This window comes from Macrobrachium rosenbergii, chromosome 28, assembly GCF_040412425.1.
Source record: "Macrobrachium rosenbergii isolate ZJJX-2024 chromosome 28, ASM4041242v1, whole genome shotgun sequence".
NCBI classification, from domain to species: domain Eukaryota; kingdom Metazoa; phylum Arthropoda; class Malacostraca; order Decapoda; family Palaemonidae; genus Macrobrachium; species Macrobrachium rosenbergii.
This window is the reverse complement of record NC_089768.1, coordinates 12,585,001-12,612,500: the sequence shown is the minus strand read 5'-3', so window position 1 is coordinate 12,612,500 and position 27,500 is coordinate 12,585,001. Positions and strand designations below refer to the sequence as shown.

The following is a 27,500-nucleotide window of genomic DNA, read 5'->3' as shown; positions in this document are numbered from 1 at the left end:
ACTTTGAGTGTATTCTGGAAGATATCTGCGATCAAAGCGAAGGCTCTCTGGAGCCTCAACGATCATGACATGAATACGGATCAGATAGTCATAGATCACTGGGATCGGTCTGGTATGTCCAGTAGCCTATGTATATCATGGAGGTGATATTCCTGATGCATCTGGATTCGTATATGTATGACTTTTTTTTTTTTTGTAACTGGTCAGATTAATTACCCAACTATTGCCGTGGTTCGTATCTTCCCACTATCGTACAATCATTGTTTGTTAATAGGTTGGGGCTAGCCGTTAGATGTGAAAGCCTTCTGTTTTTGTGCGATATCACATTGAAAAACTTCCTTGCTTAGGAGATTAGGCTGACGTTTGTATTTGGCTTGGGCTTGCTGGTGAGTCGCTGGTACGAATGCAGTCAGTGATAGTTGCAAACTAACTACATTAGTCTTTGTCGCCTAGCTGAGAAAGACTTACTGAGAGAACTTAAGAGGGATATTCTGTTTTAGTGGGACTCTCAACGCGAAAACCTCGATTTTGTTTGATGCACGCTACTGAAAATAGAACGCAGCTCGCACGGAATCGTAATATTTGTATACACTGGAATGCATTTACCTTATTTGGGTGGAATATGTGCGTCTGACGTAACGGGCTTTTCTGGAGGCCGCCTCTGCTACGTGCTGTGCAGTAGGCAAAGGTCTTTTTTTCATTTATTTATTTATTTATTTTTCAGAAATTCAAGCAAACGTAATGTTAGAGACTTTTCATCTAAGCGTTTATACCTCCGTGTTCTTGCATTCAGACTTTCTTGCTTTTAAGAATTGAAGTTATTTAGAAAGAAGGCGAGCCGGAAAATAAAAAGTGGAAAAGAGAGCTGTGTTTATTTAAAAGATATGCATACATTCAGTGGGTTTCCTTATACTCTCTCTCAAGTATTGCTGAAGTGATTTGCAACGGTTATGGGTTGCTTTGACGTTATTTTCTGAGTTAGTTGTCACTGTGTGAGTGAAAGAAGAGTAGATTCTATTTAGATTCTGTTTTCGCAGTCCTGAGTAAACGGGTCTGTGACTTTAGATTCAAAAGGCAGTGGATACTCAGTGAGAGGGAGGGTGTCGTATTTAATTTTGGGGTTACCTTCTCTCTCGTTGTATCTTACAAACTCTATGCTGTAAATCGGGGATTGAAAGTAATTTGTCTTTTGCTAGATAATTTTCGGTTTTAAAATGTTACAGTACATGCTATAAAAGTGATCGCCCACCAGTTTGATAATAGTCTTCCATTCTGAAAATAGTATTGTGGTTTGGTGAAAATCATGTCATAATCTTCAGCATGAAAGTATTGCTGTTGTTGGTGCTGTTATTGTTGTAGTTTTATGTTTTGCATCTAATATTACCATATTTTATTAAGAGTAGCAATGAGCAATTAGGGTCAGTGATTTTTCGTATTAGTGATTATTTTGCAGTTACAGAAGCTAGATTTGTTTCTGGGTTACAGACTGAGCGAAGACTCTGAGTGAAACTTTATCGAGACACCTTTTTTGGATTTCAGCACTCATCAGTTCTTTGCATGTTTGCCATAGACTTATCTAAATGTACCTTATTTTCCATGTTTGCCATAGACTTCTCTAAATGTTCCTTATTTTCCATGTTTGCCATAGACTTCTCTAAATGTACCTTATTTTCCATGTTTGCCATAGACTTCTCTCTAAATGTACCTTATTTTCCATGTTTGCCATAGACTTCTCTCTAAATGTACCTTATTTTCCATGTTTATCATAGACTTCTCTAAATGTACCTTATTTTCCATGTTTGCCATAGACTTCTCTAAATGTACCTTATTTTCCATGTTTATCATAGACATCTCTAAATGTACCTTATTTCATAGGCAACGAGGATAAAACTGTTTGCTGTTATATAATTTTTTTTTCGTAAATCTTACAGTAAATTGCTAAGCCTTGATACCTGCGTGAAGTGTATGCGAAGTAAAAATATTTTAGATGTGATAAGTATATTAAAGCGGCTTAAATGTTCAAAATACTACAACATTTTCAAGTTCCGTGCAGTATCCTGAAACCCTTCCTATTTTACTGCAGCTTTCCTCACATACTATTGAATGCGTAGCTGAAGTAAGAAATAATAATACTCTTTACGGTTTAGCCGATCGTTTAACCTCAGAATACTGGTGAACTAATTTGAAGTTCAGTAGAACTATCCCTTAAAAGGATCTTGGAAGTTAAGGTCAAGAAACAATACAAAACCAGTCACCCCGAAAACTGCAGATTTCCACCGTATAAGCTTGGGATGAGGTAGCTTGTTGGGTGTTACGCGAATATCTGAGAGGAGTAGTTGCTGTAGCAATGCCGATATAAAAGGGGTAACGAGCTCAATATCTCTGTAGAAGAAATACGGTTTTTCTTGGTGGAGAAACAAATTGGCTTCAATTCAGATCAGCAATAAAAGAGCCAATGAAGAAACGCCAGGAGAACGGTAAAAGTAATCTAAACTGGGATGTATGGGTATATAAAAGTATAGATTATATATATATATATATATATATATATATATATATATATATATATATATATATATATATATATATACATATCATATTAGAGCTACGTCAATCTGTGATCTCCCAGAATCACGTATTGCGCTAATTGACTGCAATATATATATATATATATATATATATATATATATATATATATATATAATTTTATATACTGTATATTATATACATATAATTTTTAGATATTCCAGTTTAGATAATATTTGAAAAAAAAAAAAAGATATTAAATTTCAAGAGAGAACGAATGAAAGAATTGAATGGAAAGATGATCACAAATCTGATACTGTGTGTTGGAGGTATTCAACGCACTGAAAGACAGTAGTTCAACACTGAATTCTAACAGCGCATGATTGCCGAAAGGTGACGGAAGGAGTGTTGAATCATCGGTGAAGGCATGAGTAAGATGAGAGGTAAAACCCAGATAGCGCTGGCAACTGATTGTGGAGCAGATGTTTGTTTATCAATAACAGATATAAAATAACAAAAAAAGAAAATGTAAAAGGAGTTCAAAGACAGGTTAAGGTCGAAAGCGGGAAGATAGGATAGGAGGATACAAAGATAAGACATTCCAGTAGTGACTGGAAAATGTCTCTGTTGTTCACTTGAAGTATGACCAAGTCAGTAGTATAAAATAGGAAACGACGTCCTTAGTGTATTTTCCTTTGCGGAAGTAAAATAGTATTGGTGGTCGGGAAGAGGAACTGAATTCAAAGCGTGAGAAAAATTAAGAGTTTAGGAAAGTTTATATATTTTAATGAAAGCAGTTAAAGGAAGAAGATGGTCTTAAGAAAATTTTGAAGGAACACCCGGTTCCTTGGCGAATTATTATTATTATTATTATTATTATTATTATTATTATTATTATTATTATTATTATTATTATTATTATTATTATTATTATTCAGAAGATAAACCCGCATTTATTTGGAACAAGCCTACAGGGGCCATTGACTTGAAATTCAAGCTTCCGAAGAATACGGTGCCTACTTGGAAGAAGATACAGAAGAAGATAGGGGATATATAAAAAAGAGATCAGTTATCAGAAAAAAATAATAAATTGATAAATAAAGAGATAAAATATAAATAATTTAGTAAATATAAGGTGAACTGTTTTAGGGTAATAATGCACTGCATCTCCGCTTGAAGTTTCGAGGTTCAAATTACACAACATCCTCGGGGAAACTGTTCCATAATCCAACGGCGTGAAGAATTCAAGACCTCTGGAACTGAGATGTTAGACAGCATGGCGCTTTTACTGCATATTGCTGCTGCGGTTCAGCAAATCTGGTCGCCCTCGGCTGTAAAAGAGGATCGGGGATCAGTTGTGATAGCGAAAGTAGTCCTCAATAGATTGTGTTGTACGAGATTTGGCACTGATAAGATAAAACATTTCCCAGAATCAACTTCAAAAGCAGATTAATTTCTTTTTATCTGTCCTCTCGTCGGAGAGAAATAGTCAAAGACCAGAACACTGAATTTTCATGGACGTGAATATCAGAGCCATAAATATGTACGTGCATGAACACAAAAAAGATACAAAGATTTTTTTTTGTTTACCGGTACGACTAAGAATTTTTTTTTAATTACCCTTACACGTAGAAGAGACAGGGAAGTAGTGAAGAACCATGTGCTAAAAGTTTTGTTTCCTTATACATTTTGTAGTATTTATATTAAAATTTTAGGGTACTATCTCGTTTTGCATTTCACAATGATTACTTTTTTGAGAAATATGTGGAGGATTTGTCACCAGCATTATGCATCTTATGTTTATCCCATTCTTCCATTGTCAAAATGTAAATACAATCTACGCAAACGCGTAAAATTTCCACCCTTTGAAAATTAAATGGTTTTCCACATTGGTGACAGTAAATTTATTATTGATGGTATAATTCCGAAAATGAATAAAAATCCCAGATGATAATAAACTATTATCTTCAAAGCTGGAACTTACACGAATATTTTCTCTAAACAAGATGTAATTTTAGATTTAGCCCAAATACGGTAACGGTGAACAGTTAACTGGTAGATTCATTGCTAGAACTTATTTAGTGATAGGAAAAGAAGAAGACTGAGCTTACTTGCACTTTTCCCACCCTCAAGAATCTATGGAAATTCAAAAGATATTCTGGCTAAACCCAGCTGTTAGCTTTATGCCACGCTGATACGCTCTTCTGCCAATTGCCGTAACTAACATTAAATCACTTGGCTGCCAAGAAGCTCTGCTGAAAAACTAATGAAACTGTATATGGAAAACAGATTATTACTGTATACATGCGAACTTTGCGTGAAAACTTCGTTTCCCTTCCTAAGGCGATCAAAGGTTTAATACAGGTGATGGCGATAGATAATGCGCAGTTTTTATTCGATTTTTAGTCTTGTTTATATAGAACATGGAACATGCAACGTGGTTGATTTGGACGTTGTAGTATCTTGGTATTTTAGCTAAATGCAATTAATACAAATGTCATTCATAACATGGAATCTGCTCTGTTGTTTTAATAGCCTGGCTTGTATTATGTCATTTTTTTTACGAGCTTTATGTTAGCCCATGATATCTGCTCCAGATATCTCTGGAGACTTTCATTCCTGGAATTTTATTTTTAAACTGATTCTTAAAGTGAGAGTTTTTAAAGTTTTATCACAAGGTGGTTAGTTTGTATGTGTTTGTGTGTCATTTTGCTATCATACGAATAAAATAGTTGTCATTTCTCGTTGAATGTGAAATTATGATGATCCTAGAACCCAGAATACACACTGAAAGGTATTTTATTTATACTATAATTTATGCATCATAAATGAAAACCCCAGGGAAAAGTGGTTTAAATACCTACACAAGGCATATGAATAAAGTTTAAAAGGGTGAAAGCGCCAAAATAATGAAAATTTGTTATAGATATTTTTGTAACACCAGAAGACACAATCTTAGTTTTTTTATAGTCTTATTTTATATCTACGCACTGCAAGTTCATTAGGCGATCTTAAAGGTTTTCAGTGCGCAGTGTGTATCTTGGAGTGATTTAAATGACCGTCAATAAGAGATGATTGAAGACCTCATTCTTTCGATAGCACAGGTACATCCTTAAACTGCCAGGCTTACCCTCCATGGCGGAGTACAAGTACCTAAAGTGAACCACTAGTCACTGGAGTTCGGTCTAGAGACATTGTAGAAAAGTATATTTATAAAAGTCCACCTTAGAGAAGTAATACATGCAGGTTTTAGTAGTGTTTCTTTCGGTTGGTTATTCACGCTGTGTAGGTTTATTGATAATTAATTTCCTGAAAGTTTTCTCTTGCCGTTGTTTAAATTGTTAATGAATTGTTTATTGATTATTTATTTCCTGAAAGTTTTTTCTTGCCGTTGTTTAAATCATTAATGATTTGCATACCGTATTGATAATTAATTTCATTGTGTTTTTTCTTGCCGTTGTTTAAATTATTAATGACTTATGTATTGATAATTGATTTTTGTGGTTTTTTCTTGCCGTTGTTTAAATCATTAATGTCTTGTGTATTGATAGTTAATTTTCTTGTGTTTTTTCTTGCCGTTGTTCAAATAATTAATGACCTTATTGATAATGTCCTTGTTTTGCTTGCCATTGTTTAAATCACCAATGACTTGTTTATTGATAATTAATTTCCTTGTGTTTTTTCTTGCCGTTGTTTAAATTATTAGTGACTTATGTATTGATAATTAATTTCCTTGTGTTTTTTCTTGCCGTTGTTTAATTCATTAATGGCTTGTCGATTAAAAGCTTATATTTTTGGTTTCAGATGAGCGCGAGGACATACAGAAGAAAACTTTTGCCAAATGGATCAACAGTCAGCTGGTGAAGGGGCAGCATGCCCCAGTCACCGACCTTTTCTACGATTTGCGGGATGGCACCCGACTCTTGGCCTTGCTAGAAGTCCTAACGAATAAAACATTTGTGAGTATTTGCCCCATGTTATTTGTTTTTCTTGAAATGATGTTGTATGAAGATAGATTGTCATATATATGTGTGTATATACATATACTTATATATATGTATACATATATATATTATATATTTATATATACAGTGTGTATATATATATATATATATATATATATATATATATATATATATATATATATATATATATATATATATATATACTATATATATAATTGGTAATCAACACACAATCACGTGTGGCACAGAAATAAATTTCTTACTCATATCGCCCTTATCTTTCAATTTAAAGACCAGGGTTCGATCCTGATGTGAGTTATGAAATTTATATATATATATATATATATATATATATATATATATATATATATATATATATATATATATATATATATATACACACATACATGCATACATAAATGTATGTATGTATACGTCAATATATGTAAACAGCATATATTTGGGAAAGAAGGAAACAATATTTGCAAAAGAACTACTGAAGCTTAAAATGCTAGTTGGCTCAGACATACGGGTATGTGGGACAAAATATTAAATAATGAAAGGTATTTTAGTTTCGAGGATTAACCGAATTCTGCGTCTGTCGTGGTATCATGTGCAGTAGGTTTCTTTTTGATCAGTAAGACGTAAACCATCTCACCGCCTGACTTTCAAAGTTGCTTTTCTGGCTGACACAACAAAAATTTTGAAACTTGTGAAGTGCTAGTGTAAGGACTCGGATCGGTTACAAGTTCAGGGGAGAAATGGCGGCATTCTGTTTTAATATGTAATCGTTTTTGAAAACTTACTTGTATCACATACACACACGCATATATATATATATATATATATATATATATATATATATATATATATATATATATATATATATATATATATTATATAATTATGTGCTTGTGTGTTTAATGTTTAATGTATGTATATATATATATATATATATATATATATATATATATATTATATACTGTATATATATATATATATATATATATATATATATATATATATATATATATATATATATATATATATATATATATATATATATATATACTGTATATATATATATATATATATATATATATATATATATATATATTTATTTATTTATTTATTTATATATATACATATAAAGTAAAATTCGAAGTGTTGATTGTATACAGTCTGAAGATTATCCAGATCGTTCCTTAGAATTATATTTATTCTTCGTTTGAGTCTTCTAGTAGAAACTTGGTAAAATTATGTTAGTTTTACATTTCCAGCAATATCATTATTAATATTATAAATCCGAATGTATATTAATTTTCCTTAATCTGCAAAAATATGGGATTGCTGTTTAAACCGGTGTATATTGAGAGAGAGAGAGAGAGAGAGAGAGAGAGAGAGAGAGAGAGAGAGAGAGAGAATTTTGGTTCTTGTGAGGAGTGTAGGACTGATATGATATTAAAGGTATGTAATATTTTATTTGAAAGTATTTTAAAATTTTATCTAGCAGTTCAGATATGTATGAAAGATGACTAGGCCATCGGTCTCTCACTATTCCCAATTTTTGGCCAGTGTTGTACCAGTGAAGTAGATACTACCTCTCTCATTTCATTTGTTGATTTACAGGCTAAATCCAGGCACTGGGACGCAGTTTCCCGAGGCGTAACCGAGTACCGGGACCTTTCCCTGAAAAAAAGGGGGACTCCATATCTTAAAAACTAACCAGGGAATTTTCGTGAAAGTAATCTGATTATGTTTCCCACACACAATTTAATCAGTCAATAGTAATCTTACCTAACCTAACTCAACCGAACCTAAACCAAGGGGCATGGCAAACAAAACCGGGCTAGTGCAACACTAGCATACATCTGCCACCGCAACAGTGTCTTTTTGTCACTTATGGACGTCTATCCCACCGCACTTTGTATGTTTAATACAGGAAAGCTTGTAAAATTACAATTAATAAATGGCATTTTGTGGATTTAAGAATGAAGGTGTACCTGGCGTTGACGAGTCAATAAATTTTTCCTAGTTTTTTGTGAGGTGAATTCAATGAAAGTTTATTGAGAATTTTCATCAAGACTTAACGACGATAGTTTGCATAAATTAACCAGTCAATCATTATTGCTTAAAGTAATCCATATTGTATCCATGGTTTATATATATATAATATATATATATATATATATATGTAATATATATAAACATATATATATATATATATATATATATATATATATATATATATATATATATATATATATATATATATACATACATGTATACATAACCTGTAGATATGAAGAGTTACCGTACTGTATGTTGTTACGATGTGCAAATTCACGAGTAACAACTAAGTATAGTTGATATGAGAGAATTATACTTTGGAATGGTTATTTTACATTAAAACTCGTATAAATGTACAATATATAGTTCATTAGTTTATTTTATGTAAGTTCATTATTCGTTGATCAGTTCAGTTCATATATGTATTGTAACATGATTTTTAATGGTAATTTTTGAATTATTATTATTATTATTATTATTATTATTATTATTATTATTATTATTATTATTATTATTATTATTTAACACTGTCACGTTTATAAGGAGCAAGTGAAAAAGACCTTTAACTTGCAAAGAAAACTTCCAAAGGTTAGAATAGCTATAGAAGGAAAAGAGAGAGGGAAAAAAAGCAAAGGTTAATGTAGTGCTAGAAAATAAATATTTACATGTAGATCAACAAATAAAAAAAATATATATGCATATATCAACAGTTGTTAAGAGAAATGTCTTGACAATAGTGCATGGCCTCCTGAAGTAAAATTACAGCTTCCTTATTATTATTATTATGATTATTATTATTATTATTATTATTATTATTATTATTATTATTATTATTAACCAGACCACTTCAGCCTTTCTTCAAGTGTGGATTATCAACACACATAATATATGAGTACAAATGATGATTACATTTTCATATTGGTATTCAGTAGTTTTATTGACCTTTAATACAAAAGTTAATTATGTACAGCTCAAGGAGCAAAAGCCCTTGCTGGCATAAGGCCAGCTTGATCTACGACAACTGCGGCATAATTACAAGATTTGTTTGAATGCCATTTGAACAATTTCGACTGAGCCTTACCTTTGGGCATGCTGAAAACCGTTTACTTTCGGAAACATGAATGCTTTCATTCGAAAACTGAAGTCTAATTTATCTCGCGCAAACTTGAAAGTTATTGTAAACGAATGTAGTCCGTGTAGAAGTCACTTGCAACAAATCTAGATTTATATTCATCAATTATCATTATTATTATTATTATTATTATTATTATTATTATTATTATTATTATTATTATTATTATTATTCAGATAATGAACCCTATGGAACAAGCCCACAGGGGTCACTGACTTGAAATTCAAGCTTCCAAAGAATATGGAGTTCATTAGAAGTAAGAGGAGGTAAAGGGAAATACAGAAAGAAGAGATCTCACTCATTAAAAAAAAATAAATTAATAAACTGATAAATAGATAAGAATGTATTAAGATGCAAGGAGAATAGTATTAGGGTAGTAATGTATTGCATCTGCGCTCGTTTCTTTTGATTGCCATGAGACAGAAACCACCACAAAAAAAGTTCTTTGTGAAGATGAATTTCAATTTGGGAGAAATGGGACGGTTAATAAAAAACCTTTTTTTATGTTTCCTTTTCAAAAAGAAAGTTTTTGAAACTTGAACGCCGAAGTGTATTGATACTTTATTATTCGATTTCGGCTTTGCATTGATTTCATGTAACCTCTGTTGGAAGAGTCACTGTATTTTAGTATCGAATTTTATAATTTCATCCAGAATAAGTGATTTGCTCAGTAAGAATTACGATTTGAAACGATATGGAACTCTTTTGTTCTCTTTCTAGATCTGTCTTTCCTTCGTATTTTTGTATTTCAGACTTAACGGATTTTTTATCTATTCTTTGCAAAAACGAGACAAACTGAATCTGATTAGGCTGACTTAAACTTCGTGAAAATCTGTTATTTAAAAAAGTTGCGATCTGTCTGCTACAATTCATTTTGCTCTTTCATTGTTAAGAAGGGGTTCTAGAATTGGCAAGTAAGTTTTCGTTACCATTTGACGAAAGGTCAAGGTCCTTTTCTTTGGACCTTGATTTCCCCGGTAAACTTTTTTCTTCCACCGCAGGTGAGGTAATGATAAACTGAAGCGTGTCGTGTAGAATTTTCTCTAGCATGGAACGACTGAAAACTTTAAACGATATATGCGCATTCATATGCTATGTATGTTGATGCACATAATTGGCAGAAAGGTAATTTTACTTATAATACATTTGTTTATCAATTGGTAAATATTTGCTTAAATACATTTGTTTACTTTAATATTTACATATTTTAAATGCCTTAAACTTGTGATTATTATGATTTTAATTGTCAGATTTCCGTACGGTTACGGAGCTCCTAAAGAAAATTTATTATGAAAGAAGGTTTGGTATAATGGCATTTTTGCGTGATAGCAACATGACATCCTATATTAGAAATTCTGCACAATTTTGTGCTTAATTCCTTTGGATCCAGAATATAAGAATATTTTATTCTGAGTTGCTTTCACAATCGGGAGCTGAAACATGTTTATACATTACAAACATATGTTATAACCAAGTAGTTTTCACCTTTTTTTATTTCGAAAACATAGTTCTTTGGTATTCCACTTAAACGGAACCTAAATATTTCTCTTGAGTACATTACATTCATACTTGCTATATAAATGAAGAAGTTTACTGTAATGAAGAATATCACATAACCAAGTGAATCGGGGCGGTCAGCAATGGAGATCGTAGTTTTTCTAATGTATGTAAATTGGCAATATTAAAGACAATTTAGTTACCAAATCAACGATAAATTTCGTATTTTGAGTTTTGTCTTTTGAATTGCCTCTGCCCGTGAAGTTATTTTGCACCGTATTTTCTTCTTGTGGAAGGTTTTTTCATGTGGTTTAATTCTTGTTAGCCAGAAGCGTTTTTTGTGTAACAAGTTGCTTTTAGCATGCACTTTAGGCTATATATATATATATATATATATATATATATATATATATATATATATATATATATATAAAATAAATATTGAAAGTAAAAAAGGAATTGTCCTTCTCCCCAAACTCTCTGCTATTCATCGGTTTTAAAATCAAATTGATATATTATATAATGGCTTGAAATAAAGTCGAAATTGTCCTTCTCCCCAACACCCCGTTTCTTATTTTTTCACCTGTGGTAATGTTTTAACGTAAAAAAGTGATAATAATCATATTATATATATATATATATATATATATATATATATATATATATATATATATATATATATATATATATATATATATATATATATATATATATATATATATATATATATATATATATATATGTTGTTACTTGGGTCCTTCTGACTGATGAGTTTAATTATTAATTCCTGTGATTTATATAGCCTTGTTGCTTTACCTAAGACCCACATAATCCTATCAATTAAGGCTACAAGTTACCAAAAAAGATAGATAATTAACTTAATTAGATTTGGTCGCCAGTTGAAACTAGGTTACTGATTTATTCGGAACACATGAATTAAATAAACCACATTACTCAACCATCTAGTTCAACAAAAAAATTAATGAAAAAAAGAAATCTTATAGGAGCTAATAACAGCCCCAACTTCATCCCACTTCGGATACACAATATTTCACTTTACGTTAGGGTATGACGCAAGAGCTGAGGAAACCCTCGTGACACTCATATGAGCAACTCTCGAGTTCTGGAATCGAATATATTGTTGCCAATCCTTTCCCAAACAAGATTATAACCAGGTTCCAAGGCATGCCTGATTCTGGGAGAGATGTATCCAGATAACACTTGAATTCCAGAATCTCTTACTTATCATTAATTGACTGCAAGGGGTGTATCTTAAATCAAGAATATTATGTTAACACCATGGAGGATACTTTATGCGATCTCACTAGGCAACACTAATTGTACTTCATTTAATTGACTTCATAAAAGGGATATGGTTTTACCAGTATTTCCGTAGTCAGTGATTGATAAAAGAGAAACTTGAAACTGAAAATAAGGGGGAAATCTAAAGGGAGGAACTGGGAGTAATTGTCAGCTTCCGACTTACCTTAGGTTAACTAAATATGATCACTTGCATCCGACACCCGGGGTCTGTTGAAGAAATTCCCTGGCGGTTCCACAAAGGTTAAAGGACAAAGGGGGAAGGCTGAGAGAGAGAGAGAGAGTGTGCTTGTGCTCTCACTACAGGTTAACGTTGGACTCCCGACCTAGGTCGAGTGCGTGGGTGTTTGCTTGCAAAGTGCCTCCCACTTAGTAGCCTGCGGGTAGCCTGAAAAAGTATAAAAAACTCGCCAGTACGAAGTTCAGGGAAAAGTGAGCATAAGGTATACCCTAACTAAAGGTGGCCCTAGTAAAACCTACCCTGTTTGACAGGTCCCTAAGCTAAACTTATAATCCTCTTCCGACGGTTTGGCGTTTTTGAAGCACAACAACTAGCCCCCTGGCTTCCTTCCCTCAGCTGCTTTACCCATGTGCTTTTTCTTCTTTGTTGTTTTGGTTATATTTCTACTAGATCAAAGAAGAGAGGCCGAACAGTATAATATTTGTAATAATATATGTGTATATATATATATATATATATATATATATATATATATATATATATATATATCAGTATATATATTATATATATGGCATATGTATTTATGTGTATGGTTAATGTTAAAGGAGCCTCAGTCTGTTGAATTTGCAGTTCATAGTGGAGTGTACCGGAAAATAGTAGGTGATGGTGTTAGCTGAGCTCTTGTGGGAACCAGAAGAGTTGGGAGAACCAGGCCAACTTGGATGAAAATTATAAGATTGGAGGTTGGGGATGAGTGGAGTTTTGTGGAAGTGAAAGAACAAGAAAGACTTGAGTGGTAAAATTTCAGATACCATTTTACACACACACGCACTCACACTCACATATATATATATATATATATATATATATATATATATATATATATATATATATATATATATATATATATATATATATATATATATATATATATAGTTATATTCTGAGGCCGGTTGGAAGAATGAAAATGGATTTTTTTGTCAGCTGCCTTAAGGGCCAACACATAGCACTCAGAATATAAGTGATAAATGTAATGAATAGACTGACTTACTTTGATATCACATCTAAGTAAACAGAGAAGTGAGGGTCGCCTTATAAAATAACCAGTCAATGCTTTAAACTGAATTTATTTACAAAAGGAGCAATCAGGAAATGAATATGAAAGGGCTGACTGAGCAGCAAGCAAGCACATACAATGTGCAATAAAAGCTAGACAATGCATAGCAAGTAACTGTTTCTGAAATGGCTACAGTCCTGAAATAGTTTGACATGCTAATAACTTTACTGCAGACTGATTTAACGATATTTGGTGGTTAACGCAACTGGGTTTGAAAGGGGGGAACTGTGTCTAGCGCCCCTAGACCGCTGAATCAGGAGACTCGTGCACGTGGCAAGATGGCGGTTAAACGTCTAAGGCTATTTGGGTTACAAGGGCAGGGGCAGACCACTCGAAGAGCCAGATAACAGGATTCTGGAAGAGAACTCCAGGTTAGCATTCAAATCAAATGACTTTATCTCACATGAAATTACTTAATCTATGCACGATGGGGGAATTTATCACTTAGATTTGATTAGCACATAGTAACACTGTGGTGGGAATGCTCTAATTATTATCACTGAACTAATTTAATTTAAGCTTGGGCCAAATGTGTGTGCTAGGCTTTGGGAAGCAAAGGGGCTTTGTTTTAGGAGAATGAAAAGTTGGAAATACGGAAAATGGAGAGAAATTCATGAGAAGAAAAAGAATCTGGCATTAATCGCAACTTCAAGACGCACCTTATTGCATCTGAGTATGGACCTCGCTTGCAAAAGACGAATTTCGGCCGCGAAAGTCTCGAACTTTGCCAATGAGAAGGGAAGGAAAACCGCACCACCTGGATGCTTTTGCGGTCTGTGACGGAGTGTGTCCAGGCAGGTCACGAGGTGTCTCAAGCATTTCTAAGGCTGGGCACAAAGGACAACGGTCGATCTGGAAGAAGCAATTTCAGCCAGCAGGAAGGTCGAATTGAAATAGGTCTTATAGCTGAATCTCTTAATGGTCAGCATAGCAGCCCAATTACGGCCCTGACTGGTCTTTCTGTCCTTAACGGCTTTCTACCCCAAAAAAAAAAAAAATCATACGATGCTGGGGCTAAGAGATCGGTATGGTCCCCTTAGTGGGTTCTCCTCCAGCCACCATTAAATTTGATTTCCTAGCTAACGCACTGAAGGGACGAATTTTATAAATAAGTGAAAATATATATATATATATATAAAAATATATATATATATATATATATATATATATATATATATATATATATATATAAATATATACTGTGTGTATATATATTTATATTTTAAAAAATCCAGCTAAATGACGTTTTATATGCATATATATGTTTATATATATATTATATATAGATGTGTGTGTGTTTGTGTTCGTTAGGATGCAAAAAAGGGTCTGAGACAAGGTTGTGTGATACCTCCTTGATTGTTTAACATTTATGGATGAAGTGCTTGGCGAAGTCACATAAAGCACAGAAGATGTGTGTGAAATAAGAAAAGGAGTCGTGGCTGGAGTGTGGATTGGTTGATGCTTGCAGTTGATATATTACTGTTTGAGGATAACGACAAGAAACTGCTGGAACTTATGGAAGATTTTCATAGTGTTTGCAAGAGGAGAATCTTGAGAGAAAATCTTAGCAAGAGTAAATTTTTGGGGCTGAAATGAAACCAGAAACATGGAACAATTAGTATGGATAGTAGAAGATTGGAATTGTTCGAGTTTTGTAGGCATTTGCAATTAGATATTCAGGGTGATGTTATGTTGAGAGAAGAAGTGAGTCAATAGATCAATTAAGAAAGGCTAGGTATATGCAGATAATAGGAATGAGACTGGAAGTCTCAGTGGAAGCCAAGGTTGGCATGCATGAAGGAGTTATTGAACCAACTTACTTCTGTGGATGAGAAGTGTGGATGTCGAGTGTAAATGAAAAAAAAAAGTAGAAGCTGTTAATATGACCTTTGCCTATAATATATGAGGGGTAAAAACTGAAATGGTGAGAAATGTAGAGATATATAAAAGACATGGTAAAAGTTATGCGAAGGTGAAAGAACGGATCAGATACCTGTCAAAAGGGTGGTAGGGTCATTAATATCTGAAGAAGGAGAAAGGCACCGGTGGGGAAAGGGTTTGACTGATATACCAGAAACTGAAGAAGACCTGATTGTACCTAAGAGTTATTCGCATTTTTCAGGTGGAATTCATAACTAAGAAACTATCAGTATGCTGGCTCATGAAGAGGCAAGGGTTGCACAAATCAAGTATTTGTGTTGGGACATGTGGTGCCTCAGTGTATGGAGTTTAAAAATCTCTTTCTGAAGGCTTTTTGTTCAATACGCTAAGGCGTTTGAATACCCGCAGACCAATATTATGGAAGGTATTGCGTTATTACGGTATTTCTGTTGAATATGTAAAGCTAATTGAAATCACCTGTGGATGAATCAGCTGCAGAGTTATGTTGATGGAATCTTGTCAAATGAATTTGCGGTGAATAGTGGAATGGTGCGGGGAGTCTTATTCCACCCATGTTGTTTGCCCTTCCCACAGATTTTGTAATGAAAAAGGAGGTCGGAGATGGAAGAGAGGATATAAATAGGAGTAACGGACAGAATGTTGACAAACTTAGTTTATGGAGATGTTGCTGTTTTAATCAGCAAAACACCACAAGATTTACAGGATTGCTTAATGAAATGCATCATACATCTAGAGAGAAGGGACTCAGAATAACTCCAAGAAAAACAGAAGCAATGACGACAGAGTATACATATAAAGGGATGAAATTTTTAAATGGAGACAGGGTACATAAGGCTGAATCTTTCAGATATACAGGAGCAAGGATATCCAGTACCGGTTCTTTTTAGTTGGAATTCAGTGAAAGACTAAAAATAGTGGCAAATCAAACAATGGCAGTCCGAATAAGATTTGGAAATCAAACAGACTGAAATTACATGCGAAAGTAAGGTTATATATAAGTTCAGGACTATCTGTATTAGTATACGGACATGAACCATAATTTGACAATGAGACTGTAGCCTATATCAGAAAGATTTTGTCAGTTTGAAAGTAAAGCGTAAAGAGGAACATTAAGAATCAGGTGGTGGGATGAGGGTTGGAAATGATGCCAGAAGGGGAAATTACGTTAGTTCCGGATGTAGATGAGATGATAATGAAAAGATCTTATCTTTACCTTCTCTTACTTCCTAATAAACACCATATTCTTTGGAAGCTTGAATTTCAAGTCAGTGGCCCCTGTGGGCTTGTTCCATATGAATAGGGTTCATCTTTTGAATAATAATAATAATAATAATAATAATAATAATAATAATAATAATAATAATAATGATAATAATAATAATAACTGCTGGGAAATTAGTAGTGCATGATGGTGTTTGCTGTGTACATATGGGTTCCAGATCATTTGTAAGATCCAACTAACTTTGATGAGAGGTATGAGATGAGAGACTGTGGAGGGGAGTCTGTGTGTGTGGAGATTGTTGATGACAGGAAAGACATGAGTGGCGGAATTTCAAAGAGCCTCTTTGCGTTACTATTCTGCATGGAGGGGATGATATATGTAAATGATACATATATACATATATATATATATATATATATATATATATATATATATATATATATATATATATATTTATATATATATATATATATACTGTATATATACACTTACATTTTTATTTTGCGTACTTTCTTGTGGATGGTGTTATTTCAGCGTTAGGTTAGTCCTAATAATCATATTTTATAAGACATCTGTCAATCAGTCTGTCTATCAACATGTCTGTCTCTCTATTTTATTTGTCTGTTTATCAATCCACCTATCTATCTCACATAAAGATTTGCAGCTAGTCAGTAAGATATTAGTCTCATGAAGTAAATTTGTTTAGCCCACAAATTTATTTAGCCCACATGTGTAAATCATGTTACGTAAAGTATGAAGAAAACAACCAGCTGGATTTAAATAAACCTTTGAAAGAATAATAAAGGCATCAGAATAAAGTTGACCTAAAATTTAAATTCTAGACGATAACAGATTCTTCATTGAGGCAATGTTTATCATTTACTGTAACTGTTATAATAATTTCTTAGCAAAAATAAATAGAATGATTAAATGTTAACCCGTGTAACTTATTATAGACATCTTATAGAGATAGCACAGTGATGTATTTAAAATGGTGTGAAGTATGTAACAAACTGAAATTTCAAAAATTCATCATCGATGCACACTACTCAAAAAGATTAGAAAGCTGTGTCATTAGCCAAATCTGCTGTAATCTGTAGACATACAGTAGAACGTTCAAACGAAAAAAGCTTAGGAGTCATATGAAACGTCATGGGAGGGTAAAAGCTTATTAGTTACTGTAAAAAAAAGAATGATGTTATTATCATTGATATCATAAAATAAGACTTTGAAGTTTGCCGTACATTACATATACTAATATATGCACAGACATCGAAAGATCTTTCTCTGGTTGTATGTGACTGTAATCCATAATTTTCTTGGTAAACAGGAGGAGAATTGCAACTGTATACGTCAGAAAGAGTACGCAATTTAAAAAAAAGATTCTAATAAGCGCTAGATGTTTCTCAACGTCAGTCCTACAAGTCTTTTCAGTTTATTCATTATATTCTTGTTAAAAATAGGTACGTTTGTGTCTTTTGTTGTTCTGTAGTCGCTGGTCACAATTTTGTTGTTCTGTAGTCGCCGGTCACAATTCTGCCCAAAGGCCCCAACGGATTATAGATAGCCCAGAGTTTTAGAAAACGACCCCAAGACCTTGAGATAGCCAGTCCATTATTTGCCACCATATATTTATGATTAGCACTTTTCTGGTTAAAAAAGATTAATAGTGTAACTCTTCTATGTAGATAGATACATAGAGCAATTATCAAGAATATATTCATCACTCGAACAGCTTATTTATGACGGAGCATAGACGTAGCTTCGTTTGAATGAACTCCGGGTAAAAACTGCTTTATAGCAGTCTCGGAGCACTTTCTGTGCTGTAACTTTCAAATTCAGTCTTTACCAGATAGAGAGAGAGAGAGAGTTTCTGTGAATGCGCCATGTTTCATAAGACATGTATGCAGAATATTTATTAGCCATTTTTGGTCTCGTCTACATACTTGCCAGGCTTTAGCAATGTGACACTGGCTAGTTTATTAATATTTATCAGATCGCCCATAACTTTTTACTGTATACGCCAGGATTTTTAACGTTGTGCAGTTCCCAAATCAAAGGTATTTGTTTATTGTCTGAATGATTTATTAACTCTATCCATTGTGTTTCTGGACCTTACCACGCAAATATTGAAAATGCAGATTTTACACGACCACAATAATTGCGAATATGGTTAAAGCATAAATTTCTTTATCCCCTTTATTAGTTTGTCTTATCAATGTACGCTAACCTTCAGATATGACTTCATTATAACTCGAGTCTGTGAATCAGTGTCATTAGTTTATGGGTTTGCTTACTTGTTTATTAAAAAAACAAGTAGAAAATGCGCCGAATTTTCTTCGGCGCAATCGAGTTTTCTGCGCACCGTATAATCAAGGCCACCGAAAACAGATCTATCTTTCGGTGGTCTCGGTATCATGCTGAATGAGCTGCGGTCCATGAAACTTTAACCATGGGCCGGTGGTGGCATGTCCTATATCTTTGCCAGATGCACGATTTTGGCTAACTTTAACCTAAAATGAAATAAAAGCTACTGGAGCTAGAGGGCTGCAATTTGGTATGTTTGATGATTGGAGGGTGGATGATCAACATAGCAATTTGCAGCCCTCTAGCCTCAGTAGTTTTTAAGATCTGAGGGCCGACGGACAGACAAAGCCGGCACAATAGTTTTCTTTTACAGAAAACTAAAACCAAAGATTTAACACTAAAAATGTATTGTTTCATCCGCGCCTTTGTGTTACATATGCAACAGGGAACAGAAACAAAGACAGCGAGAAATAAAAACAAAGACGAAGGAAAAGAAATGAAGCCTTCCTTAGTGAAAATTCTATTTTCTTTTTTAATCTAAGAATGCATTGATTATCCATCGTAAAGAATAATGTTCCCCTTATATTCTTTATATCTTAACATTTAGCGTGTGAATGTCCAAAGTACTGTTCCCCTTATATTCTTTGTATCTTAACATTTAGCGTGTGAATGTCCAAAGTACAGTCAACAGCTACTATCAAGTTTTGGAAATAAATATATCAGTGAAATTTTGTCAGAAACTTCAACATTGGCAACTAATCCAGTGATAAAGTTTTTGACAAAATTTCATTTAATTGACAATATATACAATATATATATATATATATATATATATATATATATATATATATATATATATATATATATTATATATACATATACATATGTATATTTAAGTAAAAACAAATCCTTTGGGCCAGCCGTTTGAAAGTTGATAATCAGCTCAGTGGTCTGGTAAAACTATTTTAATAATAATAATAATAATAATAATAATAATAATAATAATAATAATAATAATAATCAGCACAGATGACTTGCACTGTATAGGTCGTTTCAAAGTTTCCCTTGCTCCATACGAACCATTTTCTTTTGCCTGAGGGGTAAAGAAAAGACTAAAGAACGGCAATTCTCTGTATTAACCAGACAGCACTGGACGTAACCAGATCATTCCTCTTATCAGGTGAAAGTTATCTAAAACACAGAAAGTGAGAGAGAGGAAAAAAGACAGAAGGGACACTTCTATCCGCCGATTTAAAATTGGCAGCACTCATTACTTATAATGACTTCATGGTGGTTGATCAACGCCAGCAAGTTTGTGATGATCTTGGCCTGGTGTGTCCAGAGTGAAAGGCGCGTGTTTCCGAGAAATCCCGGAGATGGCATCGCTTTGATCTTGAGTGGGTGAAGCTGTCCGTAGATCTCAGATGATTTTCGTAATCAGTCTGTTTATATTTTGTAATCGTCTGGTTTAAAGTATTTCCTCAGCATTTCATGTAGCCTGCTGATCGAGCATATTGAATTGTGTGGGCAGAATAATATCGTGCAATTACGTTGAGCGGTATGTTGCTTGATAGCATTCAAATATTTTCTCCATTTGCTTCAAATTATGCTTCAGAAGTTCAGGCGAAGATGCAATGCAGTACTACCCTAATACAATTCTCCTTGTATTTTAATAATTTACTGACATTTTTTCTATTTATTTATTAATTTGTTAATTATTTTTTTTTATATAAGTGATCTCATCTTTCTGTATTTCCCATTACCTCCTTTTACGTCTTTCTAATGAACACCATAGTCTTTGGAAGCTTGGATTTCAAGTCAGTGACGGATTTCAAGTCAGTGACTCCTGTAGGCATGTTTCATACGAATATGGGTCATCTTCTGAATAATAATAATAATAATAATAATAATAATAATAATAATAATAATAATAATAATAATAATAATAATAATAATAATAATAATTTTCCTTTTGTTTACTTGATTGCGTTTGATGTAGCTAACCATTGAATCTGTCACTCCAAGTGTCACTCCAACTGAACTTAGAAATGGACAACTCCGTTGAGTAAACTTCTTTAATTTTATTATTATTTTTTTTTTTTTGCAATAGGTTAGACCGAGACATTTTACCTGTATTTTCTGAAACTGCAGTCTTTCTCTCTCTGGGATAGATAATTGTTATTTTTACTCTAATTACTTCACTTATTTTAAGATTAATAGTTTCATTGCTTCATCCCTAAGTATTCGCAATAGATTATATGTATCGATTGTAGATTATAGCGGTTAATAAAAAAAAAAGTCCAGGATTCCAGTCAGAGTGAATGTCCACGCTGTTTTTAGTATGAAAAGAGATAAAATATTTGCCTTCTCTGAAGTGAAATTTTGTTTGTAAACGAAAGAAAGTGGACACAAAATTGTTCTCGCTTTATTTTGGAACTGCACTATAAAGAGTATAGTTATCGGGACTCACAGTAGTATTTATTGCTACCCAGTGCACCTTAAAAGGTGTAGATATACCATTCAGATACAATTTAGTTGTATATTTTTCAGTTACCTAAATAATGCAAATTTCTAATTATTATTAAGTTTGGTTACTATTTGGTCTGTTTTTATATCTACAGGGGAAAACACTGGCAGCAAATCCTTGTATTTTCATCGCAATCTTTATCAATGATTTAAAAGATATAAGGACTTCATTTCCGTGTCACCTGGTTTATTCTGAGCAAGTTATTTTTGCCATCTCTTCGTTTCATTATATAAGATTGCCTCATCGTTTCATTATATACGATTGAATGAGGCATGTTTTTATTCTTCCTGACAGGTCCGAGACCAATTTACACTTGGTTTTTATGCGTGCGGAGTGGTTAGAAGGAAATCAGTGACTGAATGATTGGGTTCTTCAATCTTGTGTATACTTAATTGTATTTACGTTTTTGTAGCGAATTTGACAGTAAACACTATCACCATTACAATGATTTCAGTGTTTCGTTACGATACTGATGCTAACTAGGTCGAGAGCTTAGGTCTAGGTCTAGAGCTCAGGTCTAGAGAATATGCATTCATTAGGCCTTGGCTCGAGAGGTTTTGATACTTTATACTTCCCATTAGGTTTTTTCCACTTTTATTCAGAGTATTTCCTTGCTTTTTAATCCTGGCTTATTTTTTCAGAAACGAGAAAAAGGCCGAATGCGTGTACATCATTTAAATAACGTTAGTCGAGCTTTAGCGATTCTGGAAGACAACAATGTCAAGCTGGTCAACATATCGAACGAACACATTGTTGACGGGTCGGCCAAGCTCACCCTGGGTCTCGTCTGGGCCATCATCCTTCACTGGCAGGTAGGTAGAAACTTTCCTTCACATCGTGGTTTCCACTGGCTTTGTTCTCAAGTTTTCCCCTGTTTTTTTCAAGTGATTATCGTACTTCCCTATTTCATTTGGCCTGTATAATTGGTTAAAGATTAGAATAGCAGCAGGTCCCTAGAATTTTCAGTCTAGGTTCTTCTTTTTTTGTCTGCAAGATATAAGAAAAATCACATAGAGTGAAAGATGTCTACACTTAGCAATATTTTTGTTTTTGAGTTACCGTATAAGAAAAATCACAGAGTGAAAGATGTCTTCCCTAAGCAATATTTTTGTTTTTGAGTTACCGTTAAATGTCCACAGCTGATATCTTTCAGGTTGACTGTGATTGGCTAAACCTCATACTCAGCCCCCGCCATTGGTTACAGTGATATCGAGTACCAATATTCCCAACCAGCTCCAAAAGAACGGATCATTTATACATGATTTTCATTATTTTTCCCAGGTCCAAGGAGTCCTGAAGGATGTGATGTCTGACCTGCAACAAACGAATTTAGAAAAAACTCTTCTTGCCTGGTGCAGACAGACAACCAAGGTTTGTTATGCTTTCTGGATTCTTTTTACCTGATTTCCCATTCTAGCTAATACTAATTATTTTGTTGTACATGTACTGATTAATATTTTATATATATATATATACTGTATATGCAATATATATATATATATATATATATATATATATATATATATATATATATATATATATATATATATATATATATATGTGTGTGTGTGTGTGTGTGTGTGTAGAAGAATCATGCTCAGATATTGTAGTATAATTCATGAAAATGTATTTTAAATTCAAGTTACAGCTAAAATTGTTAATGTTAACTCCTTTCCTGCTTTTAGGGTTACCATGGTGTGGATGTTCAAAACTTCACTACGTCGTGGACTGATGGGCTGGCATTCAATGCTCTTATTCACAGTCATCGCCCTCACTTGTTTGACTGGACAGTTTTGGCCAGGAAGCACCCATATGCTCGTCTTGAGAATGCCTTCAGAGTTGCGCACGAACATCTAAGCATTGAAAGACTATTAGATCCTGAAGGTGAGCATATTTTCTCCTAATCGTTGCAGATCTCTTATATGTGCCACAGATATTTTGAGAATACTTCTTTCACAGAGGTTTCATGGATGCCAGTGGTAGAAGACAGTGGGTAAACCATTGCCTTGCATAGCCTTTCACTTTGGTTGGAAGTAGGAGGGATATATATATATATATATATATATATTTGGATAAAAATAGGAGAGAATGGTTAAAAATCCTTTATGGAGTTTTTATATTCTTAGAAACACTATAATTCTTTCGACATTTGGCACACGTGTGATTACCTCTTATTAACCATAGGCTGTACATGTTTATAAATTCTTAAACTAGGCTCCCTTGCTTGAACCTAGCCTGCTTTTTTTTTTCTTTCTCTGCTAATATTGTATCTTATGCAAGTTGCTGTTATTTTAAAACACTCCAACTAGGATAAAGGATTTCTTCTTAAATGAGAGGTTAAATTGCAGCAAAGTGTGAAGAGACTGAAATGAATACAGTAAATGAAAGGAATAGATGAAATGTTAAGTGCAGAGAGCACTGCAGCTTTATGCCAAAGAGAGCTGAATGGAACTTTTAATGTCTTCTACTGTCACTTTTACCACTTAAGCTCTTCGTTGGGTGAGCCAGTAGAGCTCCGGACTGTCACTCGATGGGCCGGAGTTCAATTCCCCCGGCCGGCTGATGAAGAGTTAGAGGAATTTATTTCTGGTGATAGAAATTCATTTCTCGCTATAATGTGGTTCGGATTCCACAGTAAGCTGTAGGTCCTGTTGCTAAGTAACCAATTGGTTCTTAGCCACGTAAAATAAGTCTAATCCTTCGGGCCAGCCCTAGGAGAGCTGTTAATCAGCTCAGTGGTCTGGTGAAACTAAGGTATACTTAACTTTTACCCACTTAAGCACAATTTGAGGAGAACACCTCTTTTCGGATTATGTGTTACAAAGTTATGAATTTATTGATGTACGTATTTGATAATTTTTATAATTATTACAGTGAAAGGGAAGGGGGCCTAGTATAGAGAACATTAGTCTGGGATGTCTAGAAATGTAACCAAGACTGAATACAGAAATCTAACAATAGATTTCTTGTGACTATGTGTCAGAGAGAAAAACTTATTTTCTTAACTTTTTTAAGGGTAAATGGAGCAAAGTGAAGTGATGCTATTTATAAATCTTAAAATTGGAATGCTGAATACAGTAGTGTATTAGAATAGCTAGAAAGAGTATGTCTTTTTAAATTAAACATGATAAATATGTTAATGAACATTATGTTGTGTACTATACATCAGTGGCAACAAGGAAGTAAGTGAGGGGATCAGTATAGAAGTTAATCAGGCATCGTCACCTTATGTTGTTTTGCTTGAGTTTATATGTAGAAAGAACTTTTTCTAATTTTTTGGTTTTAGTAACTGAAATCAGAAATGTTATTAATTGCAAATTTTGATATTAAATTTGCAGAAATAGTAGTAAGATGGTTAAATAAAACAAAATTCCTCTTTGATGTATGATTTAAGTTTACTTCCCTTTTGATTTTTGGATGTTTTTACTTTAATAATTGATAATAAACACTTAACCTTTATTTGGATAATTAACATTATATATTGTATTAGCTTTACTTGTGCCATGATTATTACCTTAATTTAATATTTTAGCTTGACCATATTTTGCTCTCAGTTAACATAATTCTTATTGAGACATCCCTTAGTTTTGAATCTAATTCTGCTGTCCCCTTTTCCTGTGTTCTCACTCATAAGGGAATAGATATTTCCTCTAGAATAGACTCCACGCCACAATCATTGCTTTCTAATTTTTGGATTATGCCACCATTCAAGTTCTACGTACAGGTGTAGACACTACTTTTCAGACTTCGGAAGGCTGGCTCTGTGTCATTTCTTGGTAGAATCCTCTGAGGAAAGTCAGTCCTCTTGCAGTAACAGAAAACCAGATCATTGATCTACTCCTTATTTTTAGGAGTTCTGTCCTGTATAGGCCCATGATCCTGGTCTGTAAGTCATCTCTCAACAGTGCTTTGGCATTGTTTTGAAGGATATGCTGCTTCACCACTCGGCCCTTAATTGTCTTCTCTTCAGCTCCTCATCATCGTACTTCCAAAAATGCTGTGAACTTATTGCTTACAGAAGCAATTAAAAGGTTCTGCTCTTTTGTTAAAAAAAAGTTACAGGTCATGAAGTTAAGGCTCTCAGTATTTCAGCCTGATTTACAGATTTTTTTAATTCACCCAAGTCAAATGCTTGGTGGGATGAGGATGTCAGTCCTCCTTATACTTCATGGATATCTCCCACAAATGTTTTGATGCATATGAACATGGCTCTACAGTGAACTCTTGTTGGCCAGTCATATCATCTCATCATTTTATCGTATGCAGAGCTACCTTGTCCACTCCACAAGCTTTATAGATTAGTATCTGGACCTGGACTTTCACAGTTACCCTAATCTACTCATCTAAATAAAAAATTAGGACTTTTGTGGCCCACTTCAAGCTTTCAGGTCAGACCTAACTCCTTATCTAGACTTAGCAGATTCAGGTATAGTGTCTTATTAACTGATAAATTCACAACATGAAAATGTACTCTACCCAGTTGCATTCTTTCCTAAGGCACAGATTTTTTCTTGAAAGAAACTTAGATAATTTTGAAGAAAATTTTGTAGATCACACATACAAGCCATTGCCTTTCTCTTCAATCCATCAGGTACATCAGTGTGAAAGTGAGATGTTATACCAAATAGGGAGTGTTAGCAATGCAGGTTTCTTCTTTTACTTGATTGGGATTTTTGACCCTTTATGGTAGCAAAACCCTCCATATTTTATCTGTGTATATTATATATTGAGCCCACTTGCATCATGTGGCATTGAAAACAGTTGAAACAAGATTTGTTTAAAAGATTTGAGACAAGATTTGTTTAAAAATTTTTTTATATGTACTCTTTTTTTTTTTCTTCAAGTAATTTGTATGCATTTGCTCTACAGTATTAATTTATACAGTAAATAAACTTAAGAAATTTTTCTTTGTGCCTTTTTGTCAAAAAAACATTTCATAAGAGTTACAGTTGATTACTCAAGTTTATACTTTGTTGGTGTACCTTTTGGAAATTGTATTTGTAAACATTACAACACTAATGTTAAAATTTAATTTGATATGACAAAAGCTACTGTAGGTTGGCTATTGTACACAGCACAGGAATTTTTTTATCTGTCTCTTATGCATTAATGAAATGGTTAAGAACTTTAGCATGCCTTAGTCTCGAGAGTATATTTTTTCAGGTAAATAAGCCATATTTCTCTTTTTTTTCAGATGTCAATTCACAAGTACCTGATAAGAAGTCCATTATGATGTATGTGATGTGTCTCTTCCAAGCTCTTCCACATGCGTCTTTCACTATGGAGAGCCTTGACCTCTCAGTGCAGTCAGATTCTTCCTTCTCAGTAGAGGTAAAATGTTTTCTGCTATGTTAATGGAAATGGAACATTTGATTATAGATACTTTACTATATATATATATATATATATATATATATATATATATATATATATATATATATATATATATATATATATATATATATAAAATCTACAGGTCACTAGTTATCAGATACCTATGTAGTGTTTATTAGCCACAGTATCCTCTCAACATCTCGATTTCTTCACCTATAGTACAGTATATGCAAGAAGAGGCAAGGTAACAATTATAATAAAGAAGACAGACACAACATGGTAGCAAAAATACAAAAACGCCGAAGTTATGACTGATGCATGTAGACCTGGACTTTGGACTAGGTAGTAGTTTAAAGCAGCTTTAACACACAGACACACACACACATACATATACACACAC

At 33.4% G+C, this 27,500-nt stretch overlaps 1 protein-coding gene across 43 annotated transcripts in view; it reads left to right on the top strand.

The window, feature by feature from the left end:
* Positions 1 to 27,500, top strand: part of LOC136854032 (dystrophin, isoforms A/C/F/G/H-like) — a 1,916,343-nt gene that overhangs the window by 228,148 nt on the left and 1,660,695 nt on the right. For all 43 annotated transcript variants that reach the window (XM_067130051.1, XM_067130067.1, XM_067130044.1 and 40 more), the window contains 5 exons: positions 6,331 to 6,485; positions 22,408 to 22,578; positions 23,048 to 23,137; positions 23,452 to 23,650; positions 26,961 to 27,097. In XM_067130051.1, coding sequence (XP_066986152.1) covers positions 6,331 to 6,485; positions 22,408 to 22,578; positions 23,048 to 23,137; positions 23,452 to 23,650; positions 26,961 to 27,097 — 752 coding nt within the window. The remainder of the gene's footprint in view (positions 1 to 6,330; positions 6,486 to 22,407; positions 22,579 to 23,047; positions 23,138 to 23,451; positions 23,651 to 26,960; positions 27,098 to 27,500) is intronic.